The 27,736-nt window shown below is 60.2% G+C and overlaps 2 protein-coding genes across 7 annotated transcripts; both read left to right on the forward strand.

The window, feature by feature from the left end:
• The first annotated feature begins 561 nt into the window (after positions 1–561).
• Positions 562–6,234, forward strand: TMEM80 (transmembrane protein 80). 6 transcript variants are annotated; one of them, XM_082628418.1, is made up of 5 exons: positions 562–619; positions 2,705–2,724; positions 3,546–3,639; positions 3,728–3,820; positions 5,157–6,234. In XM_082628418.1, exons 1-5 carry the CDS (start codon positions 601–603, stop codon positions 5,360–5,362), a joined length of 432 nt encoding a protein of 143 aa, XP_082484544.1. In that variant the 5' UTR covers positions 562–600; the 3' UTR covers positions 5,363–6,234. The 6 variants fall into 6 exon arrangements, with proteins under 6 accessions (XP_082484544.1, XP_082484546.1, XP_082484548.1 ...); XM_082628420.1 differs by having other exon boundaries at positions 591–619; positions 2,705–2,737; XM_082628422.1 differs by lacking the exon at positions 562–619 and adding an exon at positions 771–1,040 and having other exon boundaries at positions 2,705–2,737.
• Positions 6,235–8,086: 1,852 nt separating this feature from the next.
• Positions 8,087–26,136, forward strand: EPS8L2 (EPS8 signaling adaptor L2). Its single transcript, XM_082629525.1, has 21 exons — positions 8,087–8,216; positions 10,634–10,756; positions 10,864–10,919; positions 11,720–11,784; positions 19,109–19,270; positions 19,688–19,837; positions 19,927–20,006; positions 20,093–20,232; positions 20,315–20,385; positions 20,553–20,679; positions 20,872–20,960; positions 21,060–21,134; positions 21,329–21,477; positions 21,596–21,728; positions 21,842–21,954; positions 23,287–23,392; positions 24,028–24,141; positions 24,411–24,480; positions 24,600–24,780; positions 24,890–25,022; positions 25,109–26,136. Exons 2-21 carry the CDS (start codon positions 10,713–10,715, stop codon positions 25,190–25,192), a joined length of 2,142 nt encoding a protein of 713 aa, XP_082485651.1. The 5' UTR covers positions 8,087–8,216; positions 10,634–10,712; the 3' UTR covers positions 25,193–26,136.
• Positions 26,137–27,736: the final 1,600 nt, after the last annotated feature.

Below are 27,736 nucleotides of genomic sequence, written 5' to 3' on the forward strand. Positions count from 1 at the left end.
CCGGCACGAAGCGGCCCTGTCGAGTCGAGCCGAGCCGAGGCCTAGAGTCCGGAAACGAGGGGGGCCGAAGTGGTCCGAAGTGCGGAGCCGAGTCGGTCCGAATTGGCCCGAGGCCGCACGAGGGTTTCCGAGAGGCTCTGCGCTAGCCCTCCTCAGGGCCTAGAAGGCCGCGCCGGCCGTGGTCCCCAGTCAACAGGGTCCCCTACTGTGAGGCCGACTCCGCCGGTCTCCGACGCAACGCGACCCGGCCTAGAGAACCTTGCGCTGCAGGCTCCGCCTGCACCCGCCGCCCGCGGGAGCCGAGCCCACCCGAATAGGAGCCGAGCGGAGCCGAACGCACCCGAGCAGGGATCCACACGAGCGAGCCTCGGCTCTCCGCCTCCTCCTGTCCGAAAGTGCCCGAGCGCTGTCGGACGGGCTAATCGGGCCTCGGCCACGGTTCGGAATCAAGTCCCGAAACACGGCGCCGTCGAGCCCCTTCGGGAGCAGAAGCGAAAATGGCCGAAGGGACGCCGTTTGCGTCCGGCGCCGAGAGGCTGCCGGGAGCGCGGCAGGCGGGGGCGGGCCGCGGGGCGGGCCGCGGGGGCGGGCCGCGGCAAGATGGCGGTTTCGCGGCGAGGTGAGGGGCTGGGTTCGGTGTGCGGGGTCTCGGAGGTCGCCCCGGGAGAGGGGTTCGGTTGGTTCGGTTCCTCCTGGTGCGGGGAAGGCCGAGCTGCGGGCGCAGCTCGCCGGGGTCGTTAACCAGTGGACTTCATGTGTCCACAAGGTGAGATCCTGGCCCGGAGAACCCGTCCCGGGTCCGCGCCGCCGCTTCCCGTGGACGCGCGGGGCGGTGGAGCCACGGCGGTGAGGTCACGGCTCCCCCAAGGGGACGCTCGGCGCCCCCCGACCCAGATGAGAACCTTGCGGGGCCAGCGGGCCGGCAGCGAGCGGGCCGGCAGCGAGCGGGCCGGGCTTGTCCGGGGCCGGCAGGAAGGGGACACCCCGGTTTGGAGTGGGCCCCGCCTGCGGGCCCAGTGGGACCGGCTTCTGGAGCGAAGGTTTGGATTCTCGCCGGGATTGCCGGCTCACGGGCTCGTCCTGTCTCGGTGGCGCCCTGCGCGGGGCGGCGGGGGGCCGGCCGGTCGGTGGCCCATTCGAAGTCCTGGCCGCTGGGTCTGTAAGAGCCCGCGCCGCACAGCTCGTGGAACCAGAGCGAGGTACGCGGGCGGCCCGGGGCTCTCACTCGGCCGGATGGAAAAGGCCAATTTCCCCATCTCAGCTGTCAGGCTCCGAAATTACTTGTGCGAGGAGAGGCTGGGACTAGACGGGAGCGGTGAGCTGGGCAGCTGACAAAGAAGCAGACTGTGGTTTGAGCTTCAGACAGAGCTTTCCCGGCACCGGGGTTCCCAAGCGCCAGACCTTTGTGCAAGGCCACGGGTACTGAGGTTCGCGCGTTTTCATTTGGTGGAAAATTACGTTTACACCAGAGCGATCCGCTTCACACCCTTCGTATATCACCCAAGGAAAAACATTCTTTCTCTTTGCTTTCACATTTAACTTCTGACGGCCACATTGTTATTACAGTGAATCACTGACAAAAAATGCGAAGTTCTAAAAGCCACGGTTATCTTTAGTCAGAATGAGCCTCTTTCTGTAGGTCTGAAGTCGTTAGAACAGCATATCTAATTGTAGCTACCCTTCATGTCAAGTATTTAAATCCTGTGGCGCTGAAGATTTTTCAACAGCATTTCTTCCCTGAGCCCCATCATCTCAAGCATAACAATAGGCAACTGGCAAATAGATCTGAAGTTCTGAAGCGAACTGTCAAGAGAAGGGTCAGAAGGGAGCAAAGTCCTGATTAACGTGAAATCCACCCAAATAATGACAGGTATCGAGGCAGCCTAGTTTAGCTTGGGCCTGGAAAAAGAAGGGATCGGGTTTAGAGAGCACCCTTCTTCCCATATCGCGATGAAGGTTTATGAATGATCTGTGCTGGGCACCCTCTGAGGCTCCCCGTGCTCAGTACATGCTGCCTCTCCATCACCCGTGTCCTGTGCTGACCCACGTAAGACCCCCACCCAAGTGAGACTCCCAGAGGACCTCGAATCTGCCGAGGAAGCAAAGGCTCACCCAGGCTGGGAGTTTCTCTCTTGCCCCCGGGGACTAAGGAGGAAATGGAGCAGGAGAGAGCGCCGTCCTTCTCGCTGCTGGCAAATTCTGAGTCGTTAATGGCGCGTCACCGTACACTGTCATCTGAAGACGCGGGCAGAATGTGTAACTGCTGTGTGGCGGGAGAGGGTTGGAAAGAGCCTAGATTGCTGGCTTAGGAGATTCTTATTTGGGGAGGGATATTTGGGGCCATGAATAAAATTCCAGAGGAAAGCAAACATCTATTATCAATGACAGAGACTTGTAACCTGAATCAAAAAACGTTTTCATCTATGTACGTGTGGCAGATATGAGATGAGAAAAGCTGTGTGTCTGGTTTCTCTCCTGGCATCTGGCCTCAGGTGTGGATCTGGGCTTCGCCTGTGGGTACACCCTGACTCCCAGCCTCAGGTTCAGAAAAGCAGATGGTCAGATCCTCCCTGGAGGGACAGTGGGTGCAGAGGTGCTGGAAAGGAACCTAGCTGCGGGCCATAAATCCGCGGCAACAGGAGAACAGGCTGCTGGAGCATCCTGGTAGGACTTGGGACCTCTCTGACTGTACCTTCTCTTCCAGGGAGAGCTTCCTCCACGGTGGTATCCCGCTGCTGCATCCCTGTGGCCCTCCGTCAGCCCAAGACCCAGGCCTCCCAGGCACCTGAAGTTGGCTCTTGGCTCCTGCTTTTTGCTGCTTTAAGCCCCCAGCCCCCAGCCCCACCTTCCCTATAAGTTCTGAGTAGTCATTCCACCTGAGTGGGAAGGGCGTCCACTAACAGGTGGAGAGAGTTGATATAACCTCCTCCACTGGTGCCTCCTGCTCAGCCCCACGCCGAGGGGTGGCTGCCTGACTCCCTCCGGGCCCAGGGGGGCAGGAACACGAAAACCCCTCACTTGGAAAACTTACAGACTTGTTTTAGCATAAACAAATACGAAGTGTTCAGAGCTCAGGAAAGTTGCTAGTGGGTATTAAACTGCCCCCCAAAAGAGAGAAAGACATTTTCTTTGAAGAAAGTGAAAAAGGTCACTTTTTGCTCTCAGTGTTATAACTGGGACCTAGGTCAGGGTGATGCCACCTGAGGAAGCCCGGGGTGCCGAGGCCGTCCTGCCTGCACTCACCAAGGATGTGCCCGGTCCTTTTGCTCCAGGCTAGGATGTCCCCTGGGGGGAAGCCCCAGCCCCACCCAGGAGCCCACAGGAGCCCTGCCAGGTGTGGTGACACCAGGAGGGGTATCAAAGGAAACCAGGCAGGGGGCTGTCGGCCAGGTCTTCGTGGCCACCCTCAGGTGCCTGGGCTGGACCCACGTGTTCGCAGGCCCTCTGGATAGGTGGCGGGGCAGCCCCTTCTGTCCACCCCCCCCAGGTGGGTGCCCTCGGGCAGGGTCATTTGCTGGGCCTGAGAGTCCTTAACCGCTGGCCAGCTCTCATCGCTCCCTCTTCAGATGCTGCTCTATCTGAGTGGAACGTACTATGCCCTTTATTTCCTAGCTACGTTCCTGCTGGCCATGTATAAAAGTAAGTCTCGTGCAAAAAGGCAGCTCAAAGGTGTGGGTACCCTGTGTCCTGTAACAGGAGCTCAGCTTTGTTGCCCGTTTTTCTCCAGGTCAGGTTTTCACTTATCCTCACAGTTACCTGGTCCTTGACCTGACTCTGCTCTTTCTGATGGGGATTCTGGAAGCAGTTCGATTATACTTCGGTGAGTTGACTGAAAGCCACATAGTACTTGAGATTGTTGCTAGCTTCATGTGTGAACCTTTACATGTTGATCATTTTGTAACAGGGTTCTTAGAGACACTTTTGATTTAAACTGCTTACCCATGGTTTTGCAGGCCTCGCCTTACAGTGTCATTAAGTATTAATTTGTTTATCCGGAAGCTTTGTTCACAAGATGAAGAATATGGGCCACGTCCTTGGTGGGGATGCTTCCTGTTTGGAAGCATATCGTGCACAAGCTGCCGGGTAACAAACAGCACTGAGGTTAGAACCCAGCTCAGTCATCAACCCTGGGGCCCTAAAACACTCACTCCCACCTCCTTCCTCCCCTTCCCTTGGCCTCAGTGGTCAGGAGGAGAAGGATCTGGAAAGTTCTGTCAGGACCCCACCAGGGCAGCAGGGCCTGGATGGTGGAAGGCTCCCTCACCTCCCCAGTCCGGCTCCTGGAGGCCCCCAGCCAGAATCTTGCTCAGCCGACTCCCCTCACGTCCTGAAGCTCAGACAGTGTAGGAGCCCCGAGAGAGCCCCCCGCTCCCTTCCCAGCTCACCATCAGGGCCCAGGCCTCCCCATTCCCAGTCACAGGCACACGGACATGAGCACATCGCTTCTAAATGGGATCACGCCGTGTGTTCCGCTGACACGTCTGAGAAATGCTCCTGCCTCTGGAATGGCTGATAGAACAGCCAGCACATCCCGGGCCCCTGCACATGCACACCCTCGACACAGACGAGCCCGTGCCCATGGGAGGGTGGCAAATGGCACTAGAGTCGCTGGGCATCCGCAAGCCCCTCACGCTCCTGGGGCACCCTGGGCACCCGTGGCCGGAACAGCTGGAGATCTACGTCTTCCATGCTGACCCATTTGTTTGTAAAACGTGCGGTTGCTTTGTTTTCTGTAAATATGCGTGAAATTTTCCAAAATGACCTTAGCCCAAAGTGAACTATTTTTGGAAATTTTAAACAAAATCTTCTCAGTCAATGTGGAATTAGGAAAAGGTGTCAGAATGCAGTTGGAATTGTCTTTAGAAAACCAAATTCCCTCTCCCACCCACACAACTGACCCAAAGACCAAGAGTAGAACATCACAGCCTCAGTGGGCTTTCTTCCTCACTAAGGAAGACATCCCCCTTTTTGCGTTTGCTTTCCCGCACTTTGAAGAGCCCCCTGCAGTGGTCACAGTGGGATCTTCCACTCAGGTCCCCAGGCATCACATGGTGGTCAAAGCTGGCACTGGTCTCACAACCGAGATGCCGGGGCCCTCCCGGGCCTGTGCGTCCCAAAGCCCGGCGCTCACCCAGCATGTCTGTTCTGCTTTCCAGGCACCAAGGGCAACCTGATGGAAGCCGAGGTACCGCTGGCCGCCAGCCTGGTCCTCACGGTGGGCGGTGCCCTGCTGTCCGTCTACTTCCTGCTCTGGCAGACCCTGGTGCTGTGGGCAGACGCGGTCCTCAGCGCCATGCTCCTGGCGCTCCACGGCCTGGAGGCCGTCCTGCAGGTGGTGGCCATCGCCGCCTTCGAGGGCTAGGTGGGCGGTGCCCGGCCTGCGGGACAGCCCCGGGCAGGAGACCCTCCTCAGAGCCAGACTGTGCCCCAGCCGTCACCTCCTCCACTGACGGTTGCTGAGTGGGAAGGACATCTTCGTGCTGACCTGCCTCAGTGTTTGTTAGAGTGTCCGATGGTGTGGAGGGTCTATGAGGCGGAGGTGGGGTCGGGAACCAGGGCAGAACAAGGTGCTGGGCAGGGGCTGTGTGTGGCGGAAGCAGGGGTGGGGCCGTCCCGGCCGGTCTGTGGGGAATCGCGGGGACGTCTCTGGCTGGTGGGGATCTGGCTTCAGCAGCCACCGACATCCAGGGTGCAAAGGGGGATGAGGCCTTTGGAAAGCAGGCAGCCAGGCCAGTGCCCTCGTGGTGTCCGTGGCATCTCCCTCTCAGGCCGGGATCAGCCGTCTCTGCTCTCCCTGCAGCTTCGGGGCGGCACAGGGACCAGGGGTCCTGCTCTGCGGGCCGAGCCCCGGGCAGGTGGTGCACTCTGCTGCGCACAGGAGACACCTGCCGCGCACAGGAGACACCTGCCGAGGGCCAGGCAGCTCGGGGCTGCGGGGTTTCCCCTCAGCCGTGACACCTTTCCCTTGGGGATTCTGGAGAAAGGTGAAGGTGACCTGGAAGCCCCAGTGCAAGGGGGTGGGGGAGGAGAGCTGGAGAGTCCCCAGTAAGGGTGCTGTCCGGCTCCCAGGCCCTCTGTAAGTGCTCCTGGAAGGAGTCTGCACCGATGTTTTCTAGTGACTTCCCTTGGTCTCAATTTCACATTTTCTACGTCTGGAGTAGTGTTGTGTTTGAGCATCTGGATATTCTCTCTTCACGGTATTTTTAAATAAAGAAGCTTCTCGACCTCTCTGAACTGCCCCTGGCTGCAGCCACCTTTCTCCTCCAGGGTTCTCCCTTCATCCCTCAGGGCACAGGCCGCGTGCCCACTGCAGGCCCCACGCAGCATCCCCGGAGCTGCGCTGCCCCAGCCTGGGCCTCCGCGGGGCTGGCCTCAGCGAGGGGGACTGGTGCTGTCAGCCTCGTCAGTCTTACCCTTAGGGGGCCTGTGGGAGCGGAGAGCTCTCTGCTCAGCCAACTTCTTTAGCTCAGGACCAGTGTGCGCCTCTAGCCCCAGAGGCCAGTGGGGGCGTCCCCCTGCTTACCCTCCTGTGCGCTCAGCAGGGCTCCACCCTCTCTCGCCCACATGGGCTCAGGGAGGCCACGATGGACGCACCTGCGGTCTTTGGGAACCTCAGCCCCTCCCCTGCAGACCCAGGCAGCAAGATACCTGTTGTCCTCCGGGTTCACAGCCTGCCCGAGAGTCTGGGCCATGCCCTTGACATCCCCATTGCTTTGGCCACGGTGCATACCACACTCAAGGTGGCCACCAAGCAGCCTGGGACTCCAGGCCCCCAACTGCATTCTTGAGGGGGTCAGTGCTCCCGATCACGTTGATTTCAGAAGCAGAGAGCGCCCACCTCAGCCGCTCCCCTCCCTGCGTGCCTCCCACGTTTTGCCCTTTCAGGCTTGGGCCTCCTGGAAGGGCTGGCGTGCCGTCCCCTCTGGGGACGTTGTCGGCAGAGGGGAGACAGGACCAGGAAGCCAGGCCTCACCAGGGCTCTGTGGCAGGGCGGGGCTGGAGGACGAAGGCCACTCCCTGCGACCCTGTGCGAGCTCACCAGCAGCACCCCAGGCAGGCAGGAAGGTCCTGGCGACGTGGGGAGGGACAGTGCCACTGGCCTTCCAGGACACTGTGTCTCCTTAGCTGGGGCTCCTGGCAAACACCAGCTGCGCGGCCTTCTAGGACCGCGGACCTGGGACCCTGCGTCCTGGCACACCTTTTCTGCTCCCCCACCCCCGGAAAACAGCGGGAGCCTTGGGGTGCCTGGGGGTGCCCACCACCACCCGGCCTGCCCTCTTCACCCAGCTTGGTGGGCACAGCCATCCTGGGGATCAGTTCAGGAGGACGAAAGACAGAACCGCGGGCAGAGCTTGGGGCCTGGCCTAAAGCGGGGTCACTGCCCAGAGCGCCCTCACACCAACGCTGCCCTGGCACTCAAGGACAACGTAGGCCACAGGCATCCCGACACCCCCCCTCCCCGACCATGGGATAACCCCACTCCTCAGAGGGTGCCCACACTGGGCTGGGCGACACAAAGAAAGAGACTTTAGGAGCTCCTAGGTCATGGAGGAGGTATCCCCGCCCCGGACCTGGCAAGCTCAGGGAGCTGGACTTCAGGGCCTCTGGCCCATGGTCCTACCTTTGAGACTCACTCAGACTAAAGCCTGGCCCTAGCGCTCCCCCCAGACCAGAGGGGCCCCAGTGGAAGAGGATGGGACTCGGCCCTGGGTCCTGGGGCACCTGAGGCTGGGGGCACCTGGCAGGGGCAGGTCTGACCTCCCCAGGGCTCCACGCCACCCCTCTGGGGTGCAGGCAGCTGGGCTTGCCCCGGGTAGATCTCAGAGCAGCGTCGGGGCGCGCTGTCGCCCCGAGCGCCCCAGGGAGGGATGGGCTCCCGGTCCCGCCCACCCGTCCACCAGCGCCCCCGCTTTAGGGGTGGGGTTTGCGCAGAGGGACCCGGGTGGCTGTGGGGACCGTCCGCGGGGAGCCGCGGTGGGGGCGGGGTCTGGAGCGGGGGCGGGGTGGGCGGGGCATCCGCGCCCCACCCCCGCCCCTGCCCAGTGCCCGCCCGCGCACGGTGACTCTAACCTGCCGCTCAGGTTCCTTCCCGCGCCCCGCCCCAGCTCCTCCGTTCGCCCCTCTCTCGTCTGGAGCCAGGCTCCGACAGACAGGCGGACGGACGCGCGGACTAAGGGACCAGTGGGCGGCCAGGCGCGGGGCCGCGAGAGGAGCAGGTGAGTGCCCCACCTGGCGCCCGCACGCGCTTTGGCCCTGGAGCCAAAGGGGAGCCGAGCGCACGGAGGGCGGGCTGCCTGGGCCTCAGTTTCCCCAGGTGACAGCGCGACGCGGGGCCCTGGCCTGGGTCTGCCGGCCGGGCCGGGGCGCATGGGGCATCGGGCGCGAGGGGCCGCGCCGGGCCCGCGGGCTTTCCCTGGGCTGGTGGCCGCAGCCGGGTTCCTGCGGCCTGGCCCGCCCCGTCCGGTCCTGGGGCGGCGCCGTGCGCTGGGGATGTTTGTAAGCCAGTGGCTTCTGAGTCAGCCGGCTGCCTCCCAGCCCTGGGGCTCCGTGGGGAGAACACCCTCCTCCAGTGAAGGGGTGTTGAGGTCAGACCCTGTCCCTCAAAGGGTCTGCACCACTGTTGCCGGGGCAGGCTGGGGGCTCCTCTGGCGTGCTAGCGGGCTTCCTGTGTGTCAGAGGCAGGCGAACGCAGGGCCAGGGAAACATCGGGCCGGGGTCAGGCTCTCGGTTAAGGTTGGGGTGTGGGAGTTTCAGGGAGGAGGCTGGGGGCCGAGCTGCCGGGACCTGTGTGCCTCCAACCTGGGCTGGGCTGGGCTGGCCTGAGGCAGCCCCTGTGCCTCAGGTGTCCCGGTGGCAGGGAGGCGGGTGAGCAGGGCTCCTGGTGCTTCTGAAGTGCGCCACCGACCCCCTGTGCCCCACCCAGATGTGGTCAGCCCCAGCTGCGCTGGGAGGCCCAGCCCAGCTGGCGCCGCCTCTGCTCCCGCACCTCCCCCACGGCCTGTGGCGGGGCCTCTCCTGGCCCTGCCCAGTGCAGTCGGGTCCAGCGCCGCCCAGCTCTGCGCCTGCCTCCGTCTCCCAAGTGCAAGCTTGGCGTCCTGCTCCCCACCTACAGCTTCCCAGGCTTTTCCCTCCCCCAACGCTTAGGGCCCAGACCTGGGCACAGCCAGAGCCCCAGGGTCTCCCCCATCCCAGGGCCCCACCTGGCTCCCTATGCCTTAAGCTGACTCCTCCCCAACGTCGGTCAGCTGCGAGCTGGAATTTGAACTTGGAGCTGGTCCCTCTGCCCTCCCTGCCCTGCTGGGCCTCCTCCCCCTTCCCTGCCTGACCAGGCACTATACTCGGCCTTCCTTTGCACGCGGAAAATGGCCACAGTGAAACCAAAGTGCAGCCTGGGCCCTGGGGCCCTCAGGGCTAGTGTCATCCCCACCCCAGTCAGCTGAAGAAGCCCCCTTACTCCCCGCTGGAGCCGGCCTGTAAGTGGCCCCTCCCCCAGCTGCTCCCCAACCCAGATGCCTGGACCCACCTCCCTGGCTGGCCCTGAGGCCCCCCACCCCGCCCCCTAGGGGAGGCCGAATGTCACGACCTAGGTGTCTGTGTGCTCACAGGCCTCGGTTTCGCCCAGGTGTGTGTGTGTATCTGGACACACGTGCCCAGCACCCTCGGCTCAGCCCGCCAGGAATCCCATTAAGCAAACACTCGGGCTCACCTACTAAGGTCATGAGCATTCCGGACATTCTCCACGGACAGATGGACAGAGGAATCTGGCCAAGCCCGGACCCTCGGTGGCATGTGGGAGGGGGTAGCCTGAAGCCCCCGGGTCCCTCACACCTCCTGGGAGCCCTCCCTGTAGGTGGTACCTGGTCAAGCTACCAGGTACTTGTACAAGCTACCAGGTATCAGGTACTACCTGCCCTGGATACCAGCACCCCTGGCTTGCGACCCAACCCTGCAGCCCCCTAAACACTGAAGCCACAGATGGATGGCATCACTGGTGACATCTGATGCGGCACAGTGTGGACCCAGAGGTCCCCACGGAGCACAGAGTCCCACAGGACATGCCAGCCTGGCCCAGGGGTACCAGGCTCTGCTCACCTCTCAGAGGGTGGGCTCCATCTGCACTCCACCCTGGGCTCTGGGTCCCCAGGCCCCCTACCCTTCACCCTGGGCTCCAGCCTCATCTTTTGCTGCCTTTCTCCCTTGTCTGGCTCCCACCTGCCTCAGGGCCTTTAAACGTGCTGTTCCCTCTGCTTGGAAGGTGCCTCTTCCCCCGACCCCCCTTCAGAGCCCCCAGGACATCCTCGCCCCCCCCACTCCAGACAGCCTCTGGGGGTGGGACCCCTCTGCTGGCACGTCCTGGGGGTCCCTGTAGAGGACCGAGGGTCCAGGGAGAGATGGGGCTGCAGTGAACACCAGCTGGGATGTGGAGCAGGGGTGGTCCTGGTGTGTCCAGAAGGCAGGGCTGTGCTCCCTGAGGACTGCCTGCCCAGGCACCCTGGGGAATCCGGCCAGGCCATCGGGGCTCCAGGCCCTGGATCCAGGGAGGGAGGGGGAGGGGACCCAGGCCCTGTGCTGGGGTAGCAAGGCCCCAGCCAGGTCACGATAAGGTGTCAGCTTGGCTCCCCTGTGCACTCAGGTGTGGGCCAGGCACTAAGCCCTGGACTCAGGCCACTCTGAGGTCTGCCCTCTCACCGCCAGCCACCGTCGAGGACGCCATGAGCCAATCAGGGTCCGTGAGCTGTTGCCCGGGTGCTGCCAAGTGAGGCCCCACCCCCACCCACTAGGCCCCCACCACCCGCTACCCACCCGTAGTCCCCAGGGAGGGGTGCGGCATGGGCCCCACCCTCACCAGCCCCTCCCCTGCAGTGGCAGCCTGGGCCGGTCTGACGGTGTGGCCAAGATGAGTGCCAAGGACCTGTTTGGTGAGTGAGGTTTGAGGACAAGAGGCCTCAGGGGCCAGCTCGGCTGGGAGGGTCTCGCCTACTCCCTTCCCCAGGGCTGTGCCAGGCCCCCACCCGGGGAGATGCAGGTCAGCCCTGGGCACCCAGAGAAGGCCCCTGGACCCTAATCAACCAGCAGGTGCTTAGGTCCCTCCCCCAAACTCTGGCCACTGAATAGCCCTCCCCACAGTGAGCCAGTAAGGGGAGAGGCCTTACTAATAATTCAGGGAGCATCAATATTGATTTTCTGTGCTCTTCTCCGCCACCCGATCCTCCAGGGGCGGGGGATCCTGCTGGACTGAGTGCCAGGTGTCTGCTCTGGGAGGGCGGGGCCTGGCCGGCCCCCATCTCCCCCAGCTCTGCCCCTCCCCCAGCCATGCAGTGCTGCCTCTGGAAAGCAAGGAGCCCAAGGGAGGGACAGGGAGAGGCAGGGAGATGGTAGCTGGCAGCTCTTAGAGTTGGGGGAAGCCCTGGACCAGACCCCTCCCCAGGAAGGTGGGCGGGAGGCCTCCATGAAAGGAGGCTGAGCCTCCTGCATCCGCTCCAGGACAGACCCCAGACACAGCTGTGCCATCACCACTCTGAGCTGGGGGTCCCTCCTGGGGACCGAGGGAGCTCCGTGTTCTGCCAGGAGGGGCTGTCCCTCCATTCCGTGCCCTTGTGTCCTTCCTGGCGGCCACAAAGGGCCCGTAGAGCAGCCCTCCTCCCCTGCACTCTGCCCTCCCTGCGGCCCCACCTGGGGTCCCGCCCTCAGGGATGAGTGACCACGTCTCCTTATTCAGAGCAGAGGAAGAAGTACTCCAACTCCAATGTCATCATGCACGAGACCTCCCAGTACCACGTCCAGGTGAGCCCCTCACCCCACGGGGCACTCCTGTCCTCTGTGCTCCGGGGTCCCCGGGCCTGTGGGGAAACTGAGGCCGGGGTAGAAGTGGTCCCACAGCAGGCAGCCTGTTCTGGGCTCACCCCCAGAGCCTCCCTCCAGTCCTGGGGAGCTCCCGGTCCGAGGGGCACAGGAACCGTGGAGCTACATCGGGGAGAGGGATGCCAGGGGCAACAGAGGAAGGCAAAGACAGCTCTGGGTTCCCCTGGAAGCCCCAGTGGGAGGGAAACTGTCATCCTGGCCTCACAACAGGGAGCTAGACTAAGAGGGAGGAGTTTCTGAGCTCCCGCAGGGAAGTTCTCGATGGCTAATCCCACTAAGCCTGAACAATCGATATGGGTAACTGCGCTCTACACGAGTCACCAGCTCCGGAGGCCTTTGCTCTTACGTCACTTTTAATTCACACTTAGAACTCAGGAAATATGTTTTTAAAATGACCTTCCTGCTCGTGGCAGCCGGCCAAGTTCCTGGTTCCTGGTCATCGTCCAAACCTGCAGGACAGCAGGGCTGGGAATGAGTAAAGTGGGAGGAGGGAGGGGGACCCAGGATCAGGAAGGTGGGGGGCCCTGGACCAGGAAGGTGAGGGGCCTGGACCAGGAAGGTGAGGGACCCTGGACCAGGAAGGTGAGGAGCCCTGGACCAGGAAGGTGAGGGGCCCTGGACCAGGAAGGGGAGGGGCCCAGACCAGGAAGGTGAGGGGCCTGGACCAGGAAGGTGAGGAGCCCTGGACCAGGAAGCGGGGAGCCCTGGACCAGGGAGATGAGGGGCCTGGACCAAGAAGGTAAGAATGTCCCTCCCCTTAGAGCCCTCCATGCCCACAGAAGCCAGGTGAGTCACTGCTTTCTGAGCCTCAGTTTTCTCATCTATACAGTGGGTGCAATGAGACATGGGAGTCCCTAGGGCTCTTGCATTGGGCTGTGTTGGTGATCAGCCCTCCCTGCCAACCTGGGCAGGCAGCGGCCGTCTTGTGTGGTCAGCTCATGACTGCTGCAGGCTCAGCATCCAAGGGCAGCTCTGCCACCTCTGTGTGGGAGGGACTTTGCCCTCCTTGGTGAGGAGCCACCTGTGCCAGCGGGGCTTCCCAGCCCTTCTCCTAGACTTTGGTCCAAGCTAGCCTGTGGAAGGACACCAGGCTGGGGCCACCTCTCCTGCCTGCCCAGCAGCCAGCAAGGCTGGGGACGTGGGCAGGTTTGATGACCCCTCCCAGATGAGGAAGCTGAGGCCAAGAGGGAGGGTGAGAGGTAGTGGCAATGGGAGGGGTTTTATTTATTTATTTTATTTATATGTAGTTTTATTTATTTATTTATTTATTTGGCTGCGTTGGGTCTTCGTTGAGGTACGCAGGCTTCTCATTGCAGTGGCTTCTCTTGTTGCGGAGCACGGACTCTAGGCGTGTGGGCTTCAGTAGTTGTGGCGCACCGGCTCAGTAGTTGTGGGGCATGGGCTTAGTTGCTCCGTGGCATGTGGGATCTTCCCGGACCAGGGCTCGAACTCGTGTCCCCTGCATTGGCAAGTGGATTCTTAACCACTGCGCTGCCAGGGATGTCCCAGCATTTGTTTTATACAATTGAATTTTTGTATAGTGATTGAGTATCGTGAGACCTTGCTGAATTCATTTACTTGTTTCAGGAATTGCTTATAGATTCATTGGATTTTTTTATGTACGCAATCATTTTGTCTGAAAATACAGTACTTAATTTCTTAATTTTAGCCACTTTGTTTTTCTTGCTTTATTGCCCTGGCTAGAGCTACCAGGATCATGTGCTCAACAAAAGTAATGATAGTGGACATCCTTGCCTGTGTCCAGTTCCCCGTTTTATAAGCTGTATGTTTTTGTAGATACCCTTTACTAGAATGGGGAAGTTCCTTTCCATTCTTTGTTTGCTGAGAGCTTTTATCATGAAAGTTGTTGAATTTTATCAAATGCTTTCTCAATTGAAATGTATTTACTACAGTTAATGTAATGAATCATGCTGATATTTTAAAATGTTGAACCAACCTTGCATTTCTAGGATAAACTTCATTTACTAATGGTTTATTATCCTTTTTATGTATTGACAAGACTAATTTGCTACTATTTTGTTAAGGATTTTTTTTTTTTTTTTTTTTGCTGTACGCGGGCCTCTCGCCGTTGTGGCCCCTCCCGTTGCGGAGCACAGGTTCCGGTCACACAGGCCCAGCGGCCACGGCCCACGGGCCTAGCCGCTCCGCGGCATGTGGGATCCTCCCGGACCGGGGCACGAACCCGTGTCCCCTGCATTGGCAGGCGGACTCCCAACCACTGTGCCACCAGGGAAGCTCCTAAAAATGCAATGCGTTTTTTTGTGTGTGTGTGGTACGCGGGCCTCTCACTGTTGTGGCCTCTCCCGTTGCGGAGCAAAGGCTCCGGACGTGCAGGCTCAGTGGCCATGGCTCACCGGCCCAGCCGCTCCACGGCATGTGGGATCTTCCCGGACTGGGGCACGAACCCGTGTCCCCTGCATCGGCAGGCGGACTCTCAACCACTGCGCCACCAGGGAAGCCCATTAAGGATTTTTTTGCATTAATATTTATTAGAACATTGGTCTATAATTTTCTTTTCCTGCAATGCCCTTGGCAGGTTTGGGTATCAGAGTTATGTTGGCCTTATAAAATGAGTGGAGAAATGTTCCTACTCCTCTAGTCTTCAGAAAGAGTTTATGGAAGATTGTTGTGATTTCCCTCTTAAGTATTTGTTAGGATTCACCTGTGAGGCCCTGAATATAGGGTTTCCTTTGTGGGAAGTTTTCTTTTATTATGAATTCACTTTTATGCCTGTGTGATCTGTAGTGATGTCCTCTCATTCCTTCTGGTTATTGATCATTTGTGTTTTCTCTATTTTTTTATTGATCAGTCTTGCTAAGGGTTTATCAATTTCATCAGTCTTTTCAGAACCAACCTTGGGCTTTGTTGATTTTTCTCTGTTGTTTGTGTATTTTACTAGTTCATTGGTTTCTGCTCTTACTTTCCTTCTTTTCACTTACTCTGGGTTTCATTTGATTGTCATTTTCTAGTTTCTTAAGAGGAATGCCCAGACCATTGATATTAAGTCTTTCTTCTTTTCTGACATTCATTTAAAGCTATAAAGCTCCTCAAAGGACTGCTTTAGCTACCTTCCACAAGTTTTGATGTGCTTGTTTTTATTATTGTTCAGCTCAGAATATTTTCTTTTTTAAAATTTTATTTTATTGGAGTATAGTTGATTTATAATGTTGTATTAGTTTCAGATGTACAGCAAAGAGATTCAATTATACATATACATGTATTCCTTCTTTTTCAGATTCTTTTCCATTATAGGTTATTACAAGATATTGAATATAATTCCCTATGCTACACAGTGGGTCCTTGTTGGTTATCTATTTTATATACAGTAGTGTGTGTACATTAATCCCAAGCTCCTAATTTATCCCTTCCCCACCTTTCCCCTTTGGTAACTATAAGTTTTTTTTCAAAATCTGTGAGTCTGTTTCTGTTTTGTAAGTAAGTTCATTTGTATCATTTTTTAAAAATTAGATTCCACATATGAGTGATATCCTATGATATTTGTCTTTCTCTGTCTGACTTACTTCACTTATTTCTTTTTTTTAAATAAATTTATTTATTTATTTATGGCTGCGTTGGGTCTTCGTTGCTGCACGCGGGCTTTCTCTAGTTGCGGCGAGCGGGGGCTACTCTTCGTTGCGGTGCGCAGGCTTCTCATTGCAGTGGCTCCTCTTGTTGTGGAACACCGGGTCTAGGCTCATGGGCTTCAGCAGCTGTGGCACGCAGGCTCAGTAGCTGCGGCGCACAGGCTTAGTTGCTCCGGCACACAGGCTTAGTTGCTCCGGCACACAGGCTTAGTTGCTCTGCGGCATGTGGGATCTTCCCAGACCAGGGCTTGAACCCATGTCCCCTGCATTTGCAGGCAGATTCTTAACCACTGTGCCACCCAGGAAGTCCCTGACTTACTTCACTGTGCCACCAGGGAAGTCCCTGACTTACTTCACTTAGTATGATCATCTCTAGGTCCACCCATGTTGCTGCAACTCAGAATATTTTCTAAATTTCCTTGTGACTTCTTTGACCCATGGGTTGTTTAGATTTTTCTTCTTTTTAAGCATTTAACCATGTAAGCATTTATAAGTATAAATTTCCCCTTAGTGTTGCTTTTGCTGCATCCCATAAGTTTTGATATGTTGTGTTTCTATTTTCATTTGTCTCTAGGTATTTTCTTATTTCCCTTGTGATTTCCTCTTTCACTCATTTGTTGTTTAAAAGTGTGCTGTTTAATTTCTACAAATATGGACCCATGATTTATTTAGAAGTGTGTTGCTTAATTTCCAATTAATAGGGTTTTGTAGTTATCATTCTGTTATTGATTTCTAATTTAATCCCATTCTGGTCAGAGAATACACTCTTTATGTTTTCAGTCATTTGGAATGCATGGGTAGCATGGTTGGGGTGGTTTGGCTGTGCAGTATTTTGCTGACAATGCGCCTCATGCAGACAGACCAGCTGCCTGATAGCCACTGCACGTTTCTGCCCACTCTCTTTCTTTTCTTTTTAAAAATATTTATTTGTTTGTTTGTTTGTTTGTTTATGGCTGCGTTGGATCTTAGTTGCTGCACACGGGCTTCTCTCTTGATGTGGCATGCAGACTCTAGAGCATGTGGGCTTAGTTGCCTGCGGCATGTGGGAGCTTAGTTCCCCAACCAGGGATGGAACCCACGTGCCCTGCACTGGAAGGCGGATTCTCAACCACTAGACCACCAGGGAAGTCCCCTTTTTAAAAAAATATTTATTTATTTACTTACTTATTTTGGCTGCACCAGGTCTTAGTTGCGGCATGTGGGATCTTCGTTGCGGCATGTGGGATCTTTTAGTTGCAGCATGCAGGCTCATGGTTGCGGCATGCTAACTCTTAGTTGCAGCATGCATGTGGGATCTAGTGCCCCAAACAGGGACCGAACCCGGGTCCCCTGCATTGGGAGCACAGTCTTATCCACTGAATCACCAGGGAAGTCCCCTGCGCGCTCTCTTTCTTTTTTTTTTTTTTTTAGCATTTTATTCATTTATTTATTTGGCTGCATCGGGTCTTAGTTGCGGTGCTCGGGCTCTCAGCATGTGGGATCTTAGTTCCCTGACCAGGGATCAAACCTGTGTCCCCTGAAAGCGGATTCTTCCACTGGACCACCGGGGAATTCCCCTGCCCAGTCTCTTTCTAACCTGCCCATGGACATGTAGGTTGGCCTCCAAGAGTTTTGCAGGGAGCAGCCTTGTACCCGTGCCACATTCTACACGTGTGCAGGTTGCCTTGAGATTGTAAGAGGGAAGCATGTGGGCTGGTCCAGTGCCATCAACTCCTCCCCAGAGCAGCCAGGCGAGTGTGGAGCAAGGGTTCCTCCTTCTCCATGTCTTAACCAGCCAGTGTAACCCACAAGGGCTTGTTAGTGCTGGGCAACAGGATAGGTGAAAACTCATCTCTAAAGTCATAGTCTCCAGCTTCAATTTGCAATTCTTGTATTGAAAGAGTCTGCATATATACGTGTGTGTGTGTATATATATATATATATATATATATATATATATATATATATATATATACCTTTTGGCCGCACCGTGCAGCCTGTGGGATCTTAGTTCCCCAACCAGGGATTGAACCCCGGCCCTCGGCAATGAAAGCGCAGAGTCCTAACCCCTGGACCACCAGGAAATTCCCCTGAGTATAATTTTCTATATTAAAAGGTTACTTATATTTATTTTCCTATAGACTCTCTGTTCATACCTTTTGTCAATTTTTCTATTGAGCTGTTAATCTTTTACTTATTTACATATTCTTTCATTCTTTATTCATTTATCGTTGATATCCTTAATGATTAAATAAAATAGAGCTTTTAACAAAGTAAGAACTATCATTGTAATGCAGGTTGGCCTTTTCCTGTATCAAGAAAATTAGCCTGCATCACCTCCATTATATCTATTATTATATCTGTGGGGTTTTTTTATATACTTTGTATGTGGTACTTTTTCTCAGGCAGAAATTTTTTTTTTATTAAGTCAAATTTATTGGTCTTGTCTTTTTATTCCCTTTTTTTTTTCGTGGCCCCACCGCATGGCATGCGGGATCCTAGTTCCCTAACCAGGGGTCGAACCCACGCCCCCTGCAGTTTAAGCTCAGAGTTTTAACTAGTGGACCACCAAGGAAGTCCCGGTCTTGTCTTTTGAGCATCTGGATTCTCTTCCTTGCTTAGCAAAGTCCCCCAGTGAAGAAGGCCTTCCTGAGATTATCAGAAATTACCTAGTATTTCCTTCTAGCACTTTCATGCTTCCATGTTCTGTGGTTAAGCCTTAACTGCTTGGAGTTTCTGTGAGTGTTCACCCAGCTGTCCCAGCATTGTTTACTGAATTCAGCAAAGGTCAGCGAGGACACATGGGGGGTCCTGGAAGGAGGAGGGGCCTGAGCCAGGCTTGGAGAGAGAGGAGCGGGGAGGGCCAGGGGTCCCCATGGGCTGCTCATTCATTCCCATCACCTTCACTGGGGGCCTGCTGGGGGCCTGCTGGGGGCCCAGCACTGTCACAGGCACCAGGGAGGCAGGAGACAGAAAGCAAACAAAGAAGCATGTTGTGTCCAGCATAAAGTCGGATGATGATAAACACAAGGGCAGGGCAGGGACGTGCTGACAGTGAGGCTGTGGCCAGGCAGGCAGGAAGGTAGTGTCCGAGCACAGTCCGGAAGGAAGAGCGAGCTGGGGGAGACCGGGCTCGGGCAGAGGTGGCACATGCCAAGGCCCTGTCATGAGCCTGCACCAGGGCTGCTGGGGGGGCAAGGAGCCTGGTCCCGGAGCCCAGTGGCAGATGTGGGTGGGCTGGGGGCTGTGTGTGTAGGACTGCCAAGGGGTTTGCCAGGGCATGTCCATAGCCCCCACAGACATCCCCCAAGGAGAGCAGAGGACCCCCAAGGTGGGGCTTTGTCTCTTCAGACCTCCAGGGCAGGGATGTTCCCCTCAGATCCCCAGGGTTAGTTGTGACCCCCTCATACCCCCAGGGTTGACTATGACCCCTCGGACCCCCCAAGGTTGGCTGTGGCCCCTCAGACCCCCAGGGTTGGCTGTGGCCCCCTCTGACCCCCCCAGGGTTGGCTGTGGCCCCTCAGACCCCCAGGGTCGGCTGTGGCCCCCTCGGACCCCCAAGGCTGGCCATGGCCCCTCAGAGCCCCAGGGCGCAGCCCCTTGGCCCTGGTTCTTGGTACCAGGAGGGCTCCACCCAGAGTGACCCCTGCCTGCCCACCCAGCACTTGGCCACATTCATCATGGACAAGAGTGAGGCCATCGTGTCCGTGGAAGATGCCATCCGGAAGCTGGTGCAGCTGAGCTCCAAGGAGAAGATCTGGACACAGGAGATGCTACTGCAGGTCAACGACCAGTCGCTGCGGCTGCTGGACGTGGAATCCCAGGTATGGTGGCAGCAGGAGGGAGGGCATTCGCCCATCCTGCAAGGCAGGCACAGGCAGTGACCCAGACACACTGGGCCTCTGCGGGAGAGGGAGCAGGCCGAGGGCCGAGAGTACAGGGGAGCCACGTCACACAGGGACACGTCCACCTCGCAGAGCTTCTCCACCCGCTGTACCGAGGCGGTGCCCGTTGTGTGCACGTTGCCCCGTGGGGTCCGTGTCCGTGCCCATGTCCAGGCCACGTTCCTTTTCCGTGGCATATCCGTGGCGTGAACGCCACAGGCCACGCCCACAGTCAGCCCATGTCCCCGGCATCCGCTCCTCGGGTCTTCCCCGTGCCCATGGCCGTGAGCCCTCATCCGTGTCTGGGATTCTCGCCACGCACCATGGCAAGCCCGGTCCCAGCCGCCTGTCCCCCAGGAGGAGCTGGAGAACTTCCCACTGCCGACCGTGCGGCACAGCCAGACGGTGCTGAACCAACTACGCTACCCGTCGGTGCTGCTGCTCGTGTGCCAGGACTCAGACCAGAGCAAGCCCGACGTCCACTTCTTCCACTGCGACGAGGTGGAGGTGAGGGGCGGGCAGTGGGGGGCGGGATAGGGGCGGGGCGGGGGGCCCAGATCCCTCCCAAGAGCCAGCCTGACGCCCCGTCCCCCCAGGCGGAGCTGGTGCATGAGGACATCGAGAGCGCGCTGGCCGACTGCCGCCTGGGGAAGAAGATGCGGCCACAGACCCTCAAGTAGGGGGGTAGGAGGGGCGGGGGGGAGGGGCCGGGCCTGGGGCTGGGGCTGCGGCCAGGCTCAGCGGCACTTGGTCCCACTTCAGGGGCCACCAGGAGAAGATCAGGCAGCGGCAGTCCGTCCTGCCCCCGTCCCAGGGCCCGGCCCCCATCCCCTTCCAGCGCTACGGCAGGGACTCGCCTTCCAAGAACCGAGTGGGCCTGCCCATGCCGCTCGGAGACCCAGGTGGGCCGAGGGGGATGGGCTGGGGGCGGCAGCAGGGTTGGGGTGGGGGAGCTCAGTCAGCAGCCGCTTTGCTCCCGTCCAGGCTTTCGCCGTTGGGAGTCGCAGGACGAGGAACCGAGGGCCGTGCTGGCTCAGAAGATTGAGAAGGAGACGGTGGGTCTCGGGCCGGCAGGACCTCCCACCCACTCCGGGCTCCTGGGGCCAACCCCCAGCCAACACCCACCCCCTCCCCCAGGCCAGGGGCCAAGAGGCAGCGGGTGAGGGTGTCCCTGCAGCGGTGGGGCGCCGGAGGCTGACCCCTGCCTCTGCTCTGACCCCAGCAAATCCTCAACTGCGCCCTGGATGACATCGAGTGGTTCGTGGCTCGGCTGCAGAAGGCTGCTGAGGCTTTCAAGCAGCTGAACCAGCGCAAGAAGGGAAAGAAGAAGGGGAAGAAGGGGCCGGCAGGTGCGGGGCAGGGGGTGGGGGGCACCGGACAGGGGAGGGGCCTTGGGGTGGACGCAGGAGTGGGGGTGGGGAGCACAGTGGCCACCGAGCGGAGCAAGGTCCAGTCTCAACGGGTGGGCAACATCAGACTGAGGCCAGACCCACCGGGGCAGCGACGGGCCGGCCAGGCTTACCCCCCAACCCCCTGTCCAGAGGGCGTCCTCACGCTGCGAGCACGGCCCCCCTCCGAGGCCGAGTTTGTTGACTGTTTCCAGAAGACCAAGCTGGCCATCAACCTGCTAGTGAGTACAGCGGCCCACCGCATCCCTCCGAGCTGATATTGGGCAGGGGTGCCTTGTCCCTGGTGCCACCCCACAGGTCGGCCTGCTCCCTGCCCACAGGCCAAGCTGCAGAAGCACATCCAGAACCCTAGCGCAGCCGAGCTGGTGCACTTCCTCTTCGGACCTCTGGATCTGGTGCCTGGGGCTGGGGGGAGGCAGGGGCTGGGGCGGGGGAGCGGGGGCCTGGGGGGCTTGCCCCTGACTTGGGGGGAAGCAAGTGCCCACCTTGGGCAGTGGGCTGGGGCTGGCGTCTGCACTCTGAGTGGGGGGCGCAGCGGGCAGGCAGCGCAGGGTGGGAGGGGGGCCTCTGACGCCCTGCTGTGCCCCAGATCGTCAGCACCTGTGGCGGCCCAGACATCGCGCGCTCCGTCTACAGCCCCCTGCTCTCCCGAGACACTGTGGGCTTCCTGCGCGGCCACCTGGTCCCCAAGGAGATGGCGCTGTGGGAGTCCCTGGGGGAGACCTGGACACGACCCCGGTAGGGTGGTGGCATGGGGCGCACACCAGGATGGGTCCCTCGGCGGGCGGGCTGGGGGTCCTGGATGGGGCCAGCTCTGGTGGGTGGGCACAGCTCACCCCAGGACCTCCCACCCCAGCTCCGAGTGGCCTCGGGAGCCGCAGACGCCCCCCTACGTGCCCAAGTTCCAGAGCGGCTGGGAACCACCCCTGGACGTGCTACAGGAGGCCCCCTGGGAGGTGGAGGGGCTGGCGTCAGCCCCCGTTGATGAGGTCAGAGCGCCCGCAGCCCCGCTTGCACTCCACCTCCGCCCACTGCCCCACCGCCCTGCCCTCCTGGCCCAGCCCCTGCTTCACACCAAGCCCCGGTGTCTGCTTCCCCGCAGCCAACTCCAGTGAGCCGCAAGTCCTTCAGAAACTCCCCAAAGCATGGCCTCGCATCTGAGCCCACACCCCAGGGAGACGTCCTCCCCCAAGTCAGCTCCCCACATGCTCACAGGTAAGCTCTGCTCAAAGTGAGGGAGTGTGAGGCTCACCCCTCAAATCACGGAGGCTCTGCTATGGGTACACTGCCACCAGGTGGCAGCAAATGCCTTTTTCACAACGGTCAAAATAACGGTTTCCACACTAGAGCCGGGTTTCCTTTCAACTTTGTGGTGTACAATTGAGGGGAAAATGTCGAAAGCACCCATAAAGTGCTTAGATGACGTACCTAATACGTCATCTCTTTGTGTTTCTCCATGTTTATGCTTTAGAATCATGGTTAGAAATTTACTAAACCACTGAACTTAAATGATCTCAACGATCCCAGTTGCCCTGGTGGGGCTGACTTAGGCCGAGGCTCAGAGCCGGAGGAGGAGACTGATGGTCTGGGTGGGAACGGCCTCTCTCCCTCTGGCCACACACATTTCCACAGACCATGTCTTAGAGCCCCAGGGCCTGGGGGAGTCCCCATCCTTCCTCCCCTCCCCTCCTACTTTCTGTTCTCAGTCCTGGCCCAGGACCTACCTGGGGAGCTCATTACCCACCAGACCCCAGGATTCAGTCTCAGGAGGGGAGGGGGCTGGAATCCATGTTTTGAACAAGTGTGCCCCTCCCTGTGCCCCACCAGCCTGATGCCCTGGTCCCTGGCCTAGGGCCACCTTCAAGAAACATTTTCATCCTTTTACCTCCAGCCCCTGACCAATCCACCCTGGCCAATCCTGACACAGCCCCCCACCAGGGCCCCAGAGGCTGCCCCAGCCCCAGAGCCCCCACTTACCCAGTGTCCCGAGCCCTGCAACTGTATGAGGGGTGCCCTCGTGATCAGGGGCCAGACTGACCAGAAGGGATGGCCCAGCACGAGTGGCAGGCACAGGCCTGCTCCGTGCAGGAGCTGGGACACCCTGGGACCCTGCAGCTCATGGGCGGCCCTGCGTCGTGTCTGCAGTGCCGGAGGGACTATGGCTCTGAAAGCATCCGGCCCTCCCCCGATGGTCAGCCACTTTCCAGGGATGGCCTGTCCTTTCTTGGGTACATGCCTGGCTCTAGATCCCCTGGGGGGCTGGGCCTGGAGACCCCTAGGCCTCCAGGGCTAAGGGCTAGGGCAGGGCAGGCCTTGCTGTGCCCACAGACCCTTGCATCCCATCCGCCTCCACTGCCCCCCCCCACGCAGGGGGCCCCAGACGCAACGGGGCTGTCACAGTTTCCATCCCAGCTGACAGCCACAGCCGCTGTGCCGCAGAACAGGACGCAGCCGTTCACCTGGGAAGCTGCTGCCCCTGGCCCTCCCCCAGGCCCAGGAAGAGACCCCAGCCCAGCCCTGAGCCTCAGCCCCTCCCATTCCACACAGGGGCTACGAACCCGCACTGGCCATGGCCAAGTACGTCAAGGTCCTCTACGACTTCACAGCCCGCAATGCGAACGAGCTGTCGGTGCTCAAGGACGAGGTCCTGGAGGTGAGTGGGGGCCGGGGAAAGGGTGGTGTTCCAGAGGTGGGGTCTGCCTGACCCCAGGGCTCCACTCTGGGTCCGCAGCCTGGCACCCGCCCCAGCACAACCTGGCTGAGGGGCCTCCCTGTCTTGGGGATCTCGGAGGGAGCCCATGGGCCCCTGGGCTGGGCTGGGCTCAGGCTGAAGGGTGGGGTGGGCCCTCCCTGTGCCAAGTGGGGGACCCCCCAATCCAGCAGGGGCTTGTCATTCATGCCCACCCCGGGAGCCCCCTCAAGGTACTTTCCGAGTTTTGTGCCCGTCCTGAATCCAGGCCACCCACTGGGGGACAGAAAGTGGAACAGCTGGAGAGGGGGTGGTGATCTATATCCACAACCAGGCTAGAGGCTTAGGATGCTGCTGGGAGGAATGAGGAGGGGGGTGGCCCCTATGGATTGGTGGGAGGCCAGGTGGGCCAGGGACACCTGGAGGGGGTGTGTAGAATGGGGACGGGGGAGCAGGCTCAGGGGCGACTCTGGAATTCTCTCTGGCCCATCAGTAAAGAGGGGCTCACACCGGTGGTCCCAGCACCCAGCACTGGTGCCTATGGCGGAGGGGGGCGGGCGCTGTGGGTCAGGGGTGACGTGGAGGTGCGGCGCCCACAGGTGCTGGAAGACGACCACCAGTGGTGGAAGCTTCGAAATCGCAGCGGCCAGGCAGGCTATGTGCCCGGCAACATCCTGGCCGAGGCCCGGCCAGAGGACGCCCTCCTGGAGCAGGTGAGGTGGAGGTCTGCTCCGTCCTGCTGCAGGGTCTGGCCGGGTGGCTGGGGGTTAGTGGGGGGCGGCCAGAGAAAGACCGGGCCCCGAGCCTGGACCCCTCGACTATAGGGGCTGGTGCGGGGGCTCCCCGGCTCCGGGCTGAGTCTGGGAAGGTGGGGGGCTGGGCAGGTCCTGGGAGGTGGGGGATGAGGGGCGGGGAGGGGTGCCGGGAGGGATGATAAGCTGACCTAATGGCGCCCCCACCCCCCCTCTTGTTCACCCTGCAGGGGGTGAAATACTGGGGTCCTGCCAGCCCAACCCACAAGCTGCCCCCAGGCTTTGCCGGGAACAAAGGCGGTGAGGGATGGGGCCGCCAGACCCTACGGGCGGGGGGGCCCAGAGCCAGCGGGGGAGGCGGTGGGGAGGGGAGCCCCGGGTACGCGCGGTGCAGGCCTGAGCCGCCTGGCGCCCCGCAGAGCTGATGCAGCACATGGACGAGGTCAACGACGAGCTCATCAAAAAGATCAGCCACATCAAGGCACAGCCGACGCGGCACTTCCGCGTGGAGCGCAGCCAGCCGGTGCACCTGCCGCTCACCTACGAGTCCGGCCCCGACGAGGTCCGCGCCTGGCTGGAAGCCAAGGCCTTCAGCGCCCGGTGAGCAGAGGGGCGCACAGGGCGGGCAGGGGGCGGGCTCGGCGGGCGCCACGCCCGCGGCCCCGCCCTCACGCCCCCGCCCGCCCCCTGCCCCCCCCACCGCCCGCAGGATCGTGGAGAATCTGGGCATCCTGACTGGGCCCCAGCTCTTCTCGCTCAACAAGGATGAGCTGCGGAAGGTGTGCGGGGAGGAGGGCGCCCGCGTGTACAGCCAGCTCACCGTGCAGAAGGCCGTCCTGGAGGTGAGCCGCCCCGCCCTCCGCTCCCCGCGCGCCCCGGGAAGGGGGGCTGGCGAGACACTGACCTGCGGGTCCCCCGGCTCCCCCAGAAGCAGCAAGGTGGGTCGGAGCTGGAGGAGCTCATGAGCAAGTTCCATTCCAAGAACCAGAGGCGTGCGGAGGAAGACAGCTAGGCCCGCGGCAGGGCACACGGCCCGCGGCAGGGCCCGCCGCCGCGGCTGGAGTATTATTTTTGTACGTGTACGGATTTCGGACCGTGGACTCGGACGGAGAGTCGTGCCGGCTGGGGACCGGCTCGCCCGCCTCGTGGCACGTGGGGCCTGTCCTCCAGCTCAGCGGTGCCCCGGCCCACACTCCCCACCTGCCCCGACGCCCACCGTAGCCAAACTTGCCACCAGGTGGTGCCAGCCCCTCGTCCGCCCGCCCGCTGAGGCCAGAGATGTGCCGGTCCCAGACCCGGCCCTGCCCTTCCCCACAGCTCTCCCTGAGGCCGCAGAACCCACACACGCACCCTGGGAGGGGGCAGGGGCCTTTCCTCTGGCCGCCTCCGTCCACACAGGGGTTTCTCCCAGCGCAGGTGACTCAGGCCCTGCCGCCGTTCCCTCGGCCCCTTGCAGCCACTGCATCCCCATACCTACAGGTGGCCGGCTGCGGGCCACCAGGGCAGCAGACCCCAGCCACCCAGCTGCCCTTGGCTATGAACTGGGTGGGCTGGTGCCTTTTGCCCCCAGGGATTGCCCTCAGCGCCCACCCAGCACACGGCGCCCCCAGGGTGGGCTGGGGGACTCCGGACCCCACTGGGGTGGGGGGCATGCTGTTCTCCCTTCAAGGATCAAGGATGGACTGAACACCACTCACCCGAGTTCTGGCCTTGGGCACCCCTTACCCCCACCCCAGCCCTGCCCGCCTTGGGCACCCCTCACCCCCACCCCAGCCCTGCCCGCTCCCCCCTCCGCAGAGCCAGAAGGGAACTTTCTCTGAGCAAGTGTCAGGCCAGCCTTGCCTGGCGTGCTGTGTGCTGGGGGTTGAGTCTTGGAGCCCTGGACTCTGCGGTTCACACCCCAGCGAGGAAAGGTGACCGAGGCTCGAATCCATATCATTAAACCACTTAAGTCTCGCATCAGCCCTGTGTCTGTCTCCTGGAGGTGGGGCGGGGTCACTGTGGGTCCTGGAGCCCCCCAGGATTGCGCCTTTGGAAGAGCTCCTGAGCAGAGGCAGGCTGCGGCCAGGCCGGGCTGGGGATGTTCCCAGTGAGGCTGCTCACCCCTTGACCCAGGTGGGGGGCCCAGGACACCCTCCCCTCCACACCCTTGCGAGAGGGCCCAGAGGACACTCCTGGGAGCTGTGGGCTGAAAGGGGGGCCCTGCCCACTGATGTCCATCCAGAAGGCCCGGGTGGGAGTGGTGGGGAGCAGGGCTGCCAAACCTCCAGGGAGGGAGGGGGCGTGAGTCACAGGAGCAAGACAGAAGCTAGATCTAGAGAGCTTAGCCCAAGCTGAGGGAGTTGCCCCAGAAGAGGGCGTGGGCCTGCAGGGCTGGGCAGATGGCCAGCTGGGACGGGGTCCGTGCAGGAGCGGAGGGGTCCCTGAGCACACAGTGGGCAGCTCTCCACACCACGCAGGCTCCCGGCCACCTGGCCATGAGCGAACTTGGGTGCTCTCTGCTGGCGGCCCTGCGTGTTGTGATGTGTGACGGCCGGGGTGCCCTAGCACCTGGCTAGGTCAGGGGCGTCTGACCTGCATATCCCCAAAGCAGCCGGTGGACCCACCCTGGATCAGGGTGTCCAGAGGGCTCGGTTCCGGGGTCTCTACCTGATGGGCAACCACAGGAAGCTTGGACCCAGAGGCAGGTTGTGCCTTTCATGGTGGGAGATGGTGGGCCGACTGTCCCTCTCTGGGCCAGGCCTCGGAAGCCCCAACTCCCAACTGGGACAGGCCATGCTGGGCCGAGTCTGTCCAGCAGAGCCCAGTCAAGGGCAACTGGGGGTGTCTGGTGCCTTCTGGGCCACACGAGACTTGACCACCACGGCCCCCTCTCCCTGGGAAAGGAAGGTTCTCCCCCCAGCCCCAGGTCACGAGAGGAGGCTCTGTCCTCCCAGGCCTGGGCAGGACCCCACAGACAAGGAGCCCCAAGATGAAAAGGGAGGGCTGAGGGCATCAGCCTTCCTTCAGAAACCCACAGACCCTGCTGGTCCAGAACAGCCAGCAGTGGGGAACCCGGACCTGACAGCCTCCCCACACCCTGCCCCGCCCCCTGCTTGGCTGAGCCCCTCCCTCAGAGCGGGGATGAGCACCTCAGCACCCTCTCCCCCGGGGCCCCAGGCCAGACTTCACTACCCAGGAGCTGCTCTGAGATGCCCCGGCCCCGCCTCTCTGCTCAGGCCTCTGGGCTCCCAGGAGGGGCTTCCCCACCCTCCCAAGAACAGGCAGATGGGAGGGCCCCACGTCACACAGCTGTCTGCGTAGGCATGAGGGGTCACTGTGCTTTCCACCCTGAGGGCATCACTCTCCAGGGCCCCCAGGTCAGGGGGTGACTGAGCACCACCTTCCCTGGTGGCCCAGTGCCCAGGAAGTAGGCGCAGACAAGAACAAGGCACAGAGGGGCCAGGTCCCCTGCCTGGAGCCCCAGAGTGGGTCAGGGCCTGGGTTCAAATGCAGTTTGGCCTGATGCGTGTCCCTAACCACTCACGTCCCCACCTCCCACTCTGCCCTTGTCGAG

The sequence above is a fragment of the Mesoplodon mirus genome, assembly GCF_964341445.2.
Source record: "Mesoplodon mirus genome assembly, chromosome: 7".
Lineage (NCBI taxonomy): Eukaryota > Metazoa > Chordata > Mammalia > Artiodactyla > Ziphiidae > Mesoplodon > Mesoplodon mirus.